Source organism: Oncorhynchus masou, chromosome 25, assembly GCF_036934945.1.
Source record: "Oncorhynchus masou masou isolate Uvic2021 chromosome 25, UVic_Omas_1.1, whole genome shotgun sequence".
Taxonomy (NCBI): domain Eukaryota; kingdom Metazoa; phylum Chordata; class Actinopteri; order Salmoniformes; family Salmonidae; genus Oncorhynchus; species Oncorhynchus masou.
This window is the reverse complement of record NC_088236.1, coordinates 1184752-1198062: the sequence shown is the minus strand read 5'-3', so window position 1 is coordinate 1198062 and position 13311 is coordinate 1184752. Positions and strand designations below refer to the sequence as shown.

The following is a 13311-nucleotide window of genomic DNA, read 5'->3' as shown; positions in this document are numbered from 1 at the left end:
TGATTAGTCATACATGTTCCTGTTTGTCCAATCAGCCAAAGGACTCCCAGCAGGCTCTCAGCAGGAAGGAGTCTGCAGTCAACATGGAGAAGTTGAAGAAGTTTGCTGCTCGGAGGAAATGGAAGGTACATGTATCTCAGTCTCTTTTTCACTCTCTCTTCTATCTCTCTATCACCTCTATCACCTCTATCTCCCTCTCTCTCTTCTCTCTATCACCTCTATCTCTCTCCTATCTCCCTCTCTCTCTTCTATCTCTCTATCACCTCTATCTCTCTCCTATCTCCCTCTCTCTCTTCTATCTCTCTATCACCTATCTCTCTCATATCTCTCTATCTCTCTCTCCCTCTTCTATCTCTCTCCTATCTCTCTCTCCCTCTCTCTTTTTCACTCTCTCTTCTATCTCTCTATCACTTCTATCTCTCTCTCTCCCTCTTCTATCTCTCTCCTATCTCTCTCCCTGTCTCTTTTTCACACTCTCTTCTATCTCTATCACTTCTATCTCTCTTCTCTCTATCACTTCTATCTCTCTCTCCCTCTCTCTTTTTCACTCTCTCTTCTATCTCTCTATCACTTCTATCTCTCTCTCTCTTCTATCTCTCTATCACTTCTATCTCTCTCCTATCTCTCTCCCTCTGTCTCTTTTTCACTCTCTCTTCTATCTCTCTCACTTCTATCTCTCTCCCTCTTCTATCTCTGTCTCCCTCTGTCTCTTTTTCACTCTCTCTTCTATCTCTCTATCACTTATATCTCTCTCTTTTCTCTCTATCACTTCTATCTCTCTCCTTTCTCTCTCTCCCTCTGTCTCTTTTTCACTCTCTCTTCTATCTCTCTATCACTTCTATCAATTCAATTCAATTCAAGGGGCTTTATTGGCATGGGAAACATGTGTTAACATTGCCAAAGCAAGTAAGGTAGATAATATATCAAGTGAAATAAACAATAAAAATTAACAGTAGACATCACACATACAGAAGTTTCAAAACAATAAAGACATTACAAATGTCGTATTTTATATATATATATATATATATATACAGTGTTTTTACAATGACCTCTCTATCTCTCTCTCCCTCTTCTATCTCTCTCTCCCTGTGTCTCTTTTTCACTCTCTCTTCTATCTCTCTTTATTTTTTATTTTATTTCACCTTTATTTAACCAGGTAGGCTAGTTGAGAACAAGTTCTCATTTACAACTGCGACCTGGCCAAGATAAAGCATAGCAGTGTGAACAGACAACACAGAGTTACACATGGAGTAAACAATTAACAAGTCAATAACACAGTAGAAAAAAAAGGGGAGTCTATATACAATGTGTGCAAAAGGCATGAGGAGGTAGGCAAGTAATTACAATATTGCAGATTAACACTGGATTGATAAATGATCATGTACAGGTAGAGATATTGGTGTGCAAAAGAGCAGAAAAGTAAATAAATAAAAACTGTGGGGATGAGGTAGGTGAAAATGGGTGGGCTATTTACCAATAGATTATGTACAGCTGCAGCGATCGGTTAGCTGCTCAGATAGCTGATGTTTGAAGTTGGTGAGGGAGATAAAGGTCTCCAACTTCAGCGATTTTTGCAATTCGTTCCAGTCACAGGCAGCAGAGTACTGGAACGAAAGGCGGCCGAATGAGGTGTTGGCTTTAGGGATGATCAGTGAGATACACCTGCTGGAGCGCGTGCTACGGATGGGTGTTGCCATCATGACCAGTGAACTGAGATAAGGCGGAGCTTTACCTAGCATGGCCTTGTAGACGACCTGGAGCCAGTGGGTCTGGCGACGAATATGTAGCGAGGGCCAGCCGACTAGAGCATACAAGTCGCAGTGGTGGGTAGTATAAGGTGCTTTAGTGACAAAACGGATGGCACTGTGATAAACTGCATCCAGTTTGCTGAGAAGAGTGTTGGAAGCAATTTTGTAGATGACATTGCCGAAGTCGAGGATCGGTAGGATAGTCAGTTTTACTAGGGTAAGCTTGGCGGCGTGAGTGAAGGAGGCTTTGTTACGGAATAGAAAGCCGACTCTTGATTTGATTTTCGATTGGAGATGTTTGATATGGGTCTGGAAGGAGAGTTTGCAGTCTAGCCAGACACCTAGGTACTTATAGGTGTCCACATATTCAAGGTCGGAACCATCCAGTGTGCTGATGCTAGTCGGGCATGCGGGTGCAGGCAGCGATCGGTTGAAAAGCATGCATTTGGTTTTACTAGCGTTTAAGAGCAGTTGGAGGCCACGGAAGGAGTGTTGTATGGCATTGAAGCTCGTTTGGAGGTTAGATAGCACAGTGTCCAATGACGGGCCGGAAGTATATAGAATGGTGTCGTCTGCGTAGAGGTGGATCAGGGAATCGCCCGCAGCAAGAGCAACATCATTGATATATACTATCATCATTGATATATACTATCACTTCTATCTCTCTCTTCCTCTTATATCTCTCTCCTATCTCTGTCTTTATCACTCTCTATATATTTATATTTATTCTTATTTTCAATGACGGCCTAGGAACAGTGGGTTAACTGCCTGTTCAGGGGCAGAACACTCCAACACAGTCCAACACTCTAACCACGAGGCTACCCTGCCGTCCCTATACATCTATCTATCTCTGCCTTTGTATCACTCTCTCTTCCATCTCTTCTATTTCTCTCTCTCTCCCTCTCTCTTCTATCTCTCTCTCCCTGTTTTTCTTTCCTCTCTCTCCCTCTCTCTTCTATCTCTCTCTCTCCCTGTTTTTCTTCTCTCTCTCCTTCTCTCCTACTCTACATTACATTACATTTAAGTCATTTAGCAAACGCTCTTATCCAGAGCGACTTACAAATTGGTGAATTCACCTTCTGACATCCAGTGGAACAGCCACTTTACAATAGTGCATCTAAATCATTTAAGGGGGGGGTGAGAAGGATTACTTTATCCTATCCTAGGTATTCCTTGAAGAGGTGGGGTTTCAGGTGTCTCCGGAAGGTGGTGATTGACTCCGCTGTCCTGGCGTCGTGAGGGAGTTTGTTCCACCATTGGGGGGCCAGAGCAGCAAACAGTTTTGACTGGGCTGAGCGGGAACTGTACTTTCTCAGTGGTAGGGAGGCGAGCAGGCCAGAGGTGGATGAATGCAGTGCCCTTGTTTGGGTGTAGGGCCTGATCAGAGCCTGGAGGTACTGCGGTGCCGTTCCCCTCACAGCTCCGTAGGCAAGCACCATGGTCTTGTAGCGGATGCGAGCTTCAACTGGAAGCCAGTGGAGAGAGCGGAGGAGCGGGGTGACGTGAGAGAACTTGGGAAGGTTGAACACCAGACGGGCTGCGGCGTTCTGGATGAGTTGTAGGGGTTTAATGGCACAGGCAGGGAGCCCAGCCAACAGCGAGTTGCAGTAATCCAGACGGGAGATGACAAGTGCCTGGATTAGGACCTGCGCCGCTTCCTGTGTGAGGCAGGGTCGTACTCTGCGGATGTTGTAGAGCATGAACCTACAGGAACGGGCCACCGCCATGATGTTAGTTGAGAACGACAGGGTGTTGTCCAGGATCACGCCAAGGTTCTTAGCGCTCTGGGAGGAGGACACAATGGAGTTGTCAACCGTGATGGCGAGATCATGGAACGGGCAGTCCTTCCCCGGGAGGAAGAGCAGCTCCGTCTTGCCGAGGTTCAGCTTGAGGTGGTGATCCGTCATCCACACTGATATGTCTGCCAGACATGCAGAGATGCGATTCGCCACCTGGTCATCAGAAGGGGAAAGGAGAAGATTAATTGTGTGTCGTCTGCTTAGCAATGATAGGAGAGACCATGTGAGGTTATGACAGAGCCAAGTGACTTGGTGTATAGCGAGAATAGGAGAGGGCCTAGAACAGAGCCCTGGGGGACACCAGTGGTGAGAGCACGTGGCGAGGAGACAGATTCTCGCCACGCCACCTGGTAGGAGCGACCTGTCAGGTAGGACGCAATCCAAGCGTGGGCCGCGCCGGAGATGCCCAACTCGGAGAGGGTGGAGAGGAGGATCTGATGGTTCACAGTATCGAAGGCAGCCGATAGGTCTAGAAGGATGAAAGCAGAGGAGAGAGAGTTAGCTTTAGCAGTGCGGAGCGCCTCCGTGATACAGAGAAGAGCAGTCTCAGTTGAATGACTAGTCTTGAAACCTGACTGATTTGGATCAAGAAGGTCATTCTGAGAGAGATAGCGGGAGAGCTGGCCAAGGACGGCACGTTCAAGAGTTTTGGAGAGAAAAGAAAGAAGGGATACTGGTCTGTAGTTGTTGACATCGGAGGGGTCGAGTGTAGGTTTTTTCAGAAGGGGTGCAACTCTCGCTCTCTTGAAGACGGAAGGGACGTAGCCAGCGGTCAGGGATGAGTTGATGAGCGAGGTGAGGTAAGGGAGAAGGTCTCCGGAAATGGTCTGGAGAAGAGAGGAGGGGATAGGGTCAAGCGGGCAGGTTGTTGGGCGACCGGCCGTCACAAGAAGCGAGATTTCATCTGGAGAGAGAGGGGAGAAAGAGGTCAGAGCACAGGGTAGGGCAGTGTGAGCAGAACCAGCGGTGTCGTTTGACTTAGCAAACGAGGATCGGATGTCGTCGAACTTCTTTTCAAAATGGTTGACGAAGTCATCTGCAGAGAGGGAGGGGGAGGGGGAGGAGGATTCAGGAGGGAGGAGAAGGTGGCAAAGAGCTTCCTAGGGTTAGAGGCAGATGCTTGGAATTTAGAGTGGTAGAAAGTGGCTTTAGCAGCAGAGACAGAGGAGGAAAATGTAGAGAGGAGGGAGTGAAAGGATGCCAGGTCCGCAGGGAGGCGAGTTTTCCTCCATTTCCGCTCGGCTGCCCGGAGCACTGTTCTGTGAGCTCGCAATGAGTCGTCGAACCACGGAACGGGAGGGGAGGACCGAGCCGGCCTGGAGGATAGGGGACATAGAGAGTCAAAGGATGCAGAAAGGGAAGAGAGGAGGGTTGAGGAGGCAGAATCAGGAGATAGGTTGGAGAAGGTATGAGCAGAGTGAAGAGATGATAGGATGGAAGAGGAGAGAGTAGCGGGGGAGAGAGAGCGAAGGTTGGGACGGCGCGATACCATCCGAGTAGGGGCAGTGTGGGAAGTGTTGGATGAGAGCGAGAGGGAAAAGGATACAAGGTAGTGGTCGGAGACTTGGAGGGGAGTTGCAATGAGGTTAGTGGAAGAACAGCATCTAGTAAAGATGAGGTCGAGCGTATTGCCTGCCTTGTGAGTAGGGGGGGAAGGTGAGAGGGTGAGGTCAAAAGAGGAGAGGAGTGGAAAGAAGGAGGTAGAGAGGAATGAGTCAAAGGTAGACGTGGGGAGGTTAAAGTCGCCCAGGACTGTGAGAGGTGAGCCGTCCTCAGGAAAGGAGCTTATCAAGCTCATTGATGAACTCTCCGAGGGAACCTGGAGGGCGATAAATGATAAGGATGTTAAGCTTGAAAGGGCTGGTAACTGTGACAGCATGGAATTCAAAGGAGGCGATAGACAGATGGGTAAGGGGAGAAAGAGAGAATGGCCACTTGGGAGAGATGAGGATCCCGGTGCCACCACCCCGCTGACCAGAAGCTCTCGGGGGGTGCGAGAACACGTGGGAGGACGAAGAGAGAGCAGTGGGAGTAGCAGTGTTATCTGTGGTGGTCCATGTTTCCGTCAGTGCCAAGAAGTCGAGGGACTGGAGGGAGGCATAGGCTGAGATGAACTCTGCCTTGTTGGCCGCAGATCGGCAGTTCCAGAGGCTACCGGAGACCTGGAACTCCACGTGGGTCGTGCGCGCTGGGACCACCAGATTAGGGTGGCCGCGGCCACGCGGTGTGGAGCGTTTGTATGGTCTGTGCAGAGAGGAGAGAACAGGGATAGATAGACACATAGTTGACAGGCTACAGAAGAGGCTACGCTAATGCAAAGGAGATTGGAATGACAAGTGGACTACACGTCTCGAATGTTCAGAAAGTTACGCTTACGTAGCAAGAATCTTATTGACTAAAATGATTGAAATGATACAGTACTGCTGGAGTAGGCTAGCTGGCAGTGGCTGCGTTGTTGACACTACACTAATCAAGTCGTTCCGTCGAGTGTAATAGTTTCTACAGTGCTGCTATTCGGGGACTAGCTGGCTAGCTAGCAGTGTTGATTACGTTACGTACGTTAAAAGAACGACAATAGCTGGCTAGCTAACCTAGAAACTCGCTCTAGACTACACAATTGTCTTAGATACAAAGACGGCTATGTAGCTAGCTAGCTACGATCAAACAAATCAAACCGTTGTACTGTAATGAAGTGAAATGAAAATGTGATACTACCTGTGGAGCGAAGCGGAATGTTGACCGGGTTGTTGAAGTTAATTCGGTAGACGTTGGCTAGCTGTTGGCTAGCTAGCTAGCAGTATCTCTTACGTTAAGGACGACAAATAGCTGGCTAGCTAACCTCGGTAAATTAAGATAATCACTCTAAGTCTACACACTCTAGACTACACAATTATCTTGGATACGAAGACAGCAAAGACAACTATGTAGCTAGCTAACACTACACTAATCGAGTCGTTCAGTTGAGTGTAATAGTTTCTACAGTGCTAGTAGACGGTAGACGTTAGCTAGCTGCTGGGCAGATAGCAGTGTAGACTACGTTAGGACGACGAAATACGATAATTACGCAATTATCTTTGATACAAAGACGGCTATGTAGCTAGCTAAGAAGAAATTGCTAAGATTAGACAAATCAAACCGTTGTACTATAATGAAATGTAATGGAAATGTAATGAAAAGTTATACTACCTGCGGACCGAAGTGTAGATGCGACCGCTCGCTCCAACCCGGAACCCGGAACTCTCTCTCTCTCTCTCTCTCTCTCCTTCTCTCTCTCTCTCTCTCTCTCTCTCTCTCTCTCTCTCCTTCCTTCTCTCTCTCTCCTCTCTCTCTCTCCTTCCTTCTCTCTCTCTCTCTCCTTCCTCTCTCTCTCTCCTTCCTCTCTCTCTCTCTCTCCTTCCTTCTCTCTCTCTCTCCTTCTTTCTCTCTCTCTCTCCTTCTCTCTCTCTCTCCTTCCTTCTCTCTCTCTCTCCTCTCTCTCTCTCTCTCCTTCCTTCTCTCTCTCTCCTCTCTCTCTCTCCTCTCTCTCTCTCCTTCTCTCTCCTTCCTTCTCTCTCTCTCCCTCTCTCTCTCTCTCTCTCTCTCTCTCTCTCCTTCTCTCTCCTTCCTTCTCTCTCTTGTTTAGTGAGTTCTGGGAGTGTGGCGTAGTGACCTCTTGGGTGTGGCGTAGTGACCTCTTGGGTGTGGCGTAGTGACCTCTTGGGTGTGGCGTAGTGACCTCTTGGGTGTGGAGTAGTGACCTCTTGGGTGTGGCGTAGTGACCTCTTGGGTGTGGCGTAGTGACCTCTTGGGTGTGGCGTAGTGACCTCTTGGGTGTGGCGTAGTGACCTCTTGGGTGTGGAGTAGTGACCTCTTGGGTGTGGCGTAGTGACCTCTTGGGTGTGGAGTAGTGACCTCTTGGGTGTGGAGTAGTGACCTCTTGGGTGTGGCGTAGTGATCTCTTGGGTGTGGCGTAGTGACCTCTTGGGTGTGGAGTAGTGACCTCTTGGGTGTGGAGTAGTGACCTCTTGGGTGTGGAGTAGTGACCTCTTGGGTGTGGAGTAGTGACCTCTTGGGTGTGGAGTAGTGACCTCTTGGGTGTGGAGTAGTGACCTCTTTGGTGTGGCGTAGTGAGCTCTCTGGGTGTGGCGTAGTGAGCTCTCTGGGTGTGGCGTAGTGAGCTCTCTGGGTGTGGCGTAGTGAGCTCTCTGGGTGTGGCGTAGTGCGCTCTGGGGGTGTGGCGTAGTGAGCTCTGGGGGTGTGGCGTAGTGAGCTCTGGGGGTGTTAGGATGAGCTCACTGCACAACATCAAATGTATTTATATAGCCCTTCTTACATCAGCTGATATCTCAAAGTGCTGTATAGAAACCCAGCCTAAAACCCCAAACAGCAAGCAATGCAGGTGTAGAAGCACGGTGTCTAGGAAAAACTAACATTCTCTTGTCTCCTCCATCCTAATATTCTGTTTCTTCTCTCCTATCTTCCAGCAATCGGTGCGCCTCATCTCGTTGTGTAACCGTCTCTCTCGCTCCTTCCTGTCTCGAAGCAACATCAGTGTGGCTCGCAGTGATGACACGCTGGTAAGAACAACCCCTGTCTTAGACACACACACACACACACACACACACACATTCATATACATACACAAAATCACACCCACCGGTAAGATCTGAGACAACTCTATTCCACCCTGTTCCCTATGTGGTGGTGCCCTACGTTTAGTCAGATCCTTATGAAGTACCATTTAAAAGTATAGAGAACCCCCCTCTCTGTCTGTCCCTCCCCACCCACATACCTGTTGAAGGTTAGTGATTTGCCTTATGTGTTATCAGTGTTATCAATTTACCTATCTAAACTTTACACAGTTGGTTACTTCCTGAAACTTCCTGAAACTACTGTCTGTCCCTCCCCACCCCCCTCTCTGTCTGTCCCTCCCCACCCCCTCTCTGTCTGTCCCTCCCCACCCCCTCTCTGTCTGTCCCTCCCCACCCCCTCTCTGTCTGTCCCTCCCCACCCCCTCTCTGTCTGTCCCTCCCCACCCCCCTCTCTGTCTGTCCCTCCCCACCCCCTCTCTGTCTGTCCCTCCCCACCCCCTCTCTGTCTGTCCCTCCCCACCCCCCTCTCTGTCTGTCCCTCCTCACCCCCTCTCTGTCTGTCCCTCCCCACCCCCTCTCTGTCTGTCCCTCCCCACCCCCCCCTCTGTCTTTCCCTCCCCCCCCCCTCTGTCTGTCCCTCCCCACCCCCCCTCTGTCTGTCTGTCCCTCCCCACCCCCTCTCTGTCTGTCTGTCCCTCCCCTCCCCACCCCCTCTCTGTCTGTCCCTCCCCACCCCCCTCTCTGTCTGTCCCTCCCCACCCCCTCTGTCTGTCTGTCCCTCCCCACCCCCTCTCTGTCTGTCCCCCCCCCTCTCTGTCTGTCCCTCCCCACCCCCTCTCTGTCTGTCCCTCCCCACCCCCTCTCTGTCTGTCCCTCCCCCTGTCTGTCCCTCCCCCCCTCTCTGTCTGTCCCTCCCCACCCCCCTCTCTGTCTGTCCCTCCCCACCCCCTCTGTCTGTCCCTCTCTGTCTGTCCCTCCCCACCCCCCTCTGTCTGTCCCTCCCCCTCTGTCTGTCCCTCCCCACCCCCCCTCTGTCTGTCCCTCCCCACCCCCTCTCTGTCTGTCCCTCCCCCCCCCCCTCTCTGTCTGTCCCTCCCCACCCCCTCTCTGTCTGTCCCTCCCCACCCCCCTCTCTGTCTGTCTGTCTGTCCCTCCCCACCCCCTCTCTGTCTGTCCCTCCCCACCCCCTCTCTGTCTGTCCCTCCCCACCCCCTCTCTGTCTGTCCCTCCCCACCCCCTCTCTGTCTGTCCCTCCCCACCCCTCTCTGTCTGTCCCTCTCTCTGTCTGTCCCTCCCCACCCCCCTCTCTGTCTGTCCCTCCCCACCCCCCTCTGTCTGTCTGTCCCTCCCCACCCCCTCTCTGTCTGTCCCTCCCCACCCCCTCTCTGTCTGTCCCTCCCCACCCCCTCTCTGTCTGTCCCTCCCCACCCCCCCTCTCTGTCTGTCCCTCCCCACCCCCCTCTCTGTCTGTCCCTCCCCCCCCCCTCTGTCTGTCCCTCCCCACCCCCTCTCTGTCTGTCCCTCCCCACCCCCCTCTGTCTGTCCCTGTCCTCTGTCTGTCCCTCCCCACCCCCTCTCTGTCTTTCCCTCCCCACCCCCTCTCTGTCTGTCCCTCCCCACCCCCCTCTCTGTCTGTCCCTCCCCACCCCCTCTCTGTCTGTCCCTCCCCCCCCCCCCTCTGTCTGTCCCTCTCTGTCTGTCCCTCCCCACCCCCTCTCTGTCTCCCCACCCCCCTCCCCCCCCCCTCTCTGTCTGTCCCTCCCCCCCCTCTCTGTCCCCTCTCTGTCTGTCCCTCCCCACCCCCCCCTCTGTCTGTCTGTCCCTCCCCACCCCCTCTCTGTCTGTCCCTCCCCACCCCCCCTCTCTGTCTGTCCCTCCCCACCCCCCTCTCTGTCTGTCCCTCCCCACCCCCTCTCTGTCTGTCCCTCCCCACCCCCCCTCTGTCTGTCCCTCCCCACCCCCTCCCCCTCTCTGTCTGTCCCTCCCCACCCCCCTCTCTGTCTGTCCCTCCCCACCCCCTCTCTGTCTGTCCCTCCCCACCCCCTCTCTGTCTGTCCCTGTCTCTGTCTGTCTGTCCCTCCCCACCCCCCCTCTCTGTCTGTCCCTCCCCACCCCCTCTCTGTCTGTCCCTCCCCACCCCCCCTCTGTCTGTCCCTCCCCACCCCCTCTCTGTCTGTCCCTCCCCACCCCCTCTCTGTCTGTCCCTCCCCACCCCCCCTGTCCTCTCTGTCTGTCCCTCCCCACCCCCTCTCTGTCTGTCCCTCCCCACCCCCCCTCTCTGTCTGTCTGTCTGTCCCTCCCCACCCCCCTCTCTGTCTGTCCCTCCCCACCCCCCCTCTCTGTCTGTCCCTCCCCACCCCCTCTCTGTCTGTCCCTCCCCACCCCCCTCTCTGTCTGTCCCTCCCCACCCCCCCTGTCTGTCTGTCTGTCCCTCCCCACCCCCCCTCTGTCTGTCCCTCCCCACCCCCTCTCTGTCTGTCCCTCCCCACCCCCTCTCTGTCTGTCCCTCCCCACCCCCCTCTCTGTCTGTCCCTCCCCACCCCCCTCTCTGTCTGTCCCTCCCCACCCCCCTCTCTGTCTGTCCCTCCCCACCCCCTCTCTGTCTGTCCCCCTCCCACCCCTCTCTGTCTGTCCCTCCCCACCCCCTCTGTCTGTCCTCCCCACCCCCCTCTGTCTGTCCCTCCCCCCCTCTCTCTGTCTGTCCCTCCCCCCCTCTCTGTCCCCCTCTGTCTGTCCCTCCCCACCCCCCTCTCTGTCTGTCCCTCCCCACCCCCTCTCTGTCTGTCCCTCCCCACCCCCTCTCTGTCTGTCCCTCCCCACCCCCTCTCTGTCTGTCCCTCCCCACCCCCTCTCTGTCTGTCCCTCCCCACCCCCCCTCTCTGTCTGTCCCTCCCCACCCCCTCTCTGTCTGTCCCTCCCCACCCCCCTCTCTGTCTGTCCCTCCCCACCCCCCTCTGTCTGTCCCTCTGTCTGTCCCTCCCCACCCCCTCTCTGTCTGTCCCTCCCCACCCCCCTCTGTCTGTCCCTCCCCACCCCCTCTCTGTCTGTCCCTCCCCCCCCCCTCTCTGTCTGTCCCTCCCCACCCCCCTCTCTGTCTGTCCCTCCCCACCCCCTCTCTCTGTCTGTCCCTCCCCACCCCCTCTCTGTCTGTCCCTCCCCACCCCCTCTCTGTCTGTCCCTCCCCCCCCCCCTCTCTGTCCCTCCCCACCCCCTCTCTGTCTGTCCCTCCCCACCCCCTCTCTGTCTGTCCCTCCCCACCCCCTCTCTGTCTGTCCCTCCCCACCCCCCTCTCTGTCTGTCCCTCCCCACCCCTCTCTCTGTCTGTCTGTCCCTCCCCACCCCCCTCTCTGTCTGTCCCTCCCCACCCCCCCTCTCTGTCTGTCCCTCCCCACCCCCTCTCTGTCTGTCCCTCCCCACCCCCTCTCTGTCTGTCCCTCCCCACCCCCCTCTCTGTCTGTCCCTCCCCACCCCCTCTGTCTGTCCCCCCCCACCCCCTCTGTCTGTCCCTCCCCACCCCCCTCTGTCTGTCCCTCCCCACCCCCTCTCTGTCTGTCCCTCCCCACCCCCCCTCTCTGTCTGTCCCTCCCCCCCCCCCTCTCTGTCTGTCCCTCCCCACCCCCTCTCTGTCTGTCCCTCCCCACCCCCTCTCTGTCTGTCCCTCCCCACCCCCTCTCTGTCTGTCCCTCCCCACCCCCCTCTCTGTCTGTCCCTCCCCACCCCCCTCTCTGTCTGTCCCTCCCCACCCCCTCTCTGTCTGTCCCTCCCCACCCCCCTCTCTGTCTGTCCCCCTCTCTGTCTGTCCCTCCCCACCCCCCTCTCTGTCTGTCCCTCCCCACCCCCTCTCTGTCTGTCCCTCCCCACCCCCTCTCTGTCTGTCCCACCCCCCTCCCCCTCTCTGTCTGTCCCTCCCCACCCCCTCTCTGTCTGTCCCTCCCCACCCCCCCTCTCTGTCTGTCCCTCCCCCACCCCCCCTCTGTCTGTCCCTCCCCACCCCCCTCTGTCTGTCTGTCCCTCCCCCCACCCCCTCTCTGTCTGTCCCTCCCCACCCCCCTCTCTGTCTGTCCCTCCCCCCCCCTCTCTGTCTGTCCCTCCCCACCCCCCCTCTCTGTCCCTCTGTCTGTCCCTCCCCACCCCCCTCTCTGTCTGTCCCTCCCCACCCCCTCTCTGTCTGTCCCTCCCCACCCCCTCTCTGTCTGTCCCTCCCCACCCCCCTCTCTGTCTGTCCCTCCCCACCCCCTCTCTGTCTGTCCCTCCCCACCCCCTCTCTGTCTGTCCCTCCCCACCCCCTCTCTGTCTGTCCCTCCCTGTCCCTCCCCCCTCTCTGTCTGTCCCTCCCCACCCCCCTCTCTGTCTGTCCCTCCCCACCCCCCCTCTCTGTCTGTCCCTCCCCACCCCCCTCTCTGTCTGTCCCTCCCCACCCCCTCTGTCTGTCTGTCCCTCCCTCTGTCTGTCTGTCCCTCCCCACCCCCTCTCTGTCTGTCCCTCCCCACCCCCCTCTCTGTCTGTCCCTCCCCCCCCCTCTGTCTGTCCCTCCCCACCCCCTCTCTGTCTGTCCCTCCCCACCCCCTCTCTGTCTGTCCCTCCCCCCCCCCCTCTCTGTCTGTCCCTCCCCACCCCCTCTCTGTCTGTCCCTCCCCACCCCCTCTCTGTCTGTCCCTCCCCACCCCCTCTCTGCTGTCTGTCCCTCCCCCCCCCCCTCTGTCTGTCTGTCCCTCCCCCCCCCCCTCTCTGTCTGTCCCTCCCCACCCCCCTCTCTGTCTGTCCCTCCCCACCCCTCCCTCTGTCTGTCTGTCCCTCCCCACCCCCTCTCTGTCTTTCCCTCCCCACCCCCTCTCTGTCTGTCTGTCCCTCCCCACCCCCTCTCTGTCTGTCCCTCCCCACCCCCTCTCTCTGTCTGTCCCTCCCCACCCCCTCTCTGTCTGTCCCTCCCCACCCCCTCTCTGTCCCTCCCCCACCCCCTCTCTGTCTGTCCCTCCCCACCCCCTCTCTGTCTGTCCCTCCCCACCCCCCTCTCTGTCTGTCCCTCCCCACCCCCTCTCTGTCTGTCCCTCCCCACCCCCCCTCTCTGTCTTTCCCTCCCCACCCCCCTCTCTGTCTGTCCCTCCCCACCCCCCTCTCTGTCTGTCCCTCCCCACCCCCTCTCTGTCTGTCCCTCCCCACCCCCCTCTCTGTCTGTCCCTCCTGTCCCTC

The 13311-nt window shown here is 55.8% G+C and overlaps 1 protein-coding gene across 1 annotated transcript in view; it reads left to right on the top strand.

The window, feature by feature from the left end:
• The window catches only part of dapk1 (death-associated protein kinase 1), a 185911-nt gene that overhangs the window by 115295 nt on the left and 57305 nt on the right, over positions 1-13311 (top strand). The window contains 2 exon segments of the mRNA XM_064937941.1: positions 36-125; positions 8014-8106. Of these exon segments, the coding sequence (XP_064794013.1) occupies positions 36-125; positions 8014-8106 (183 nt within the window).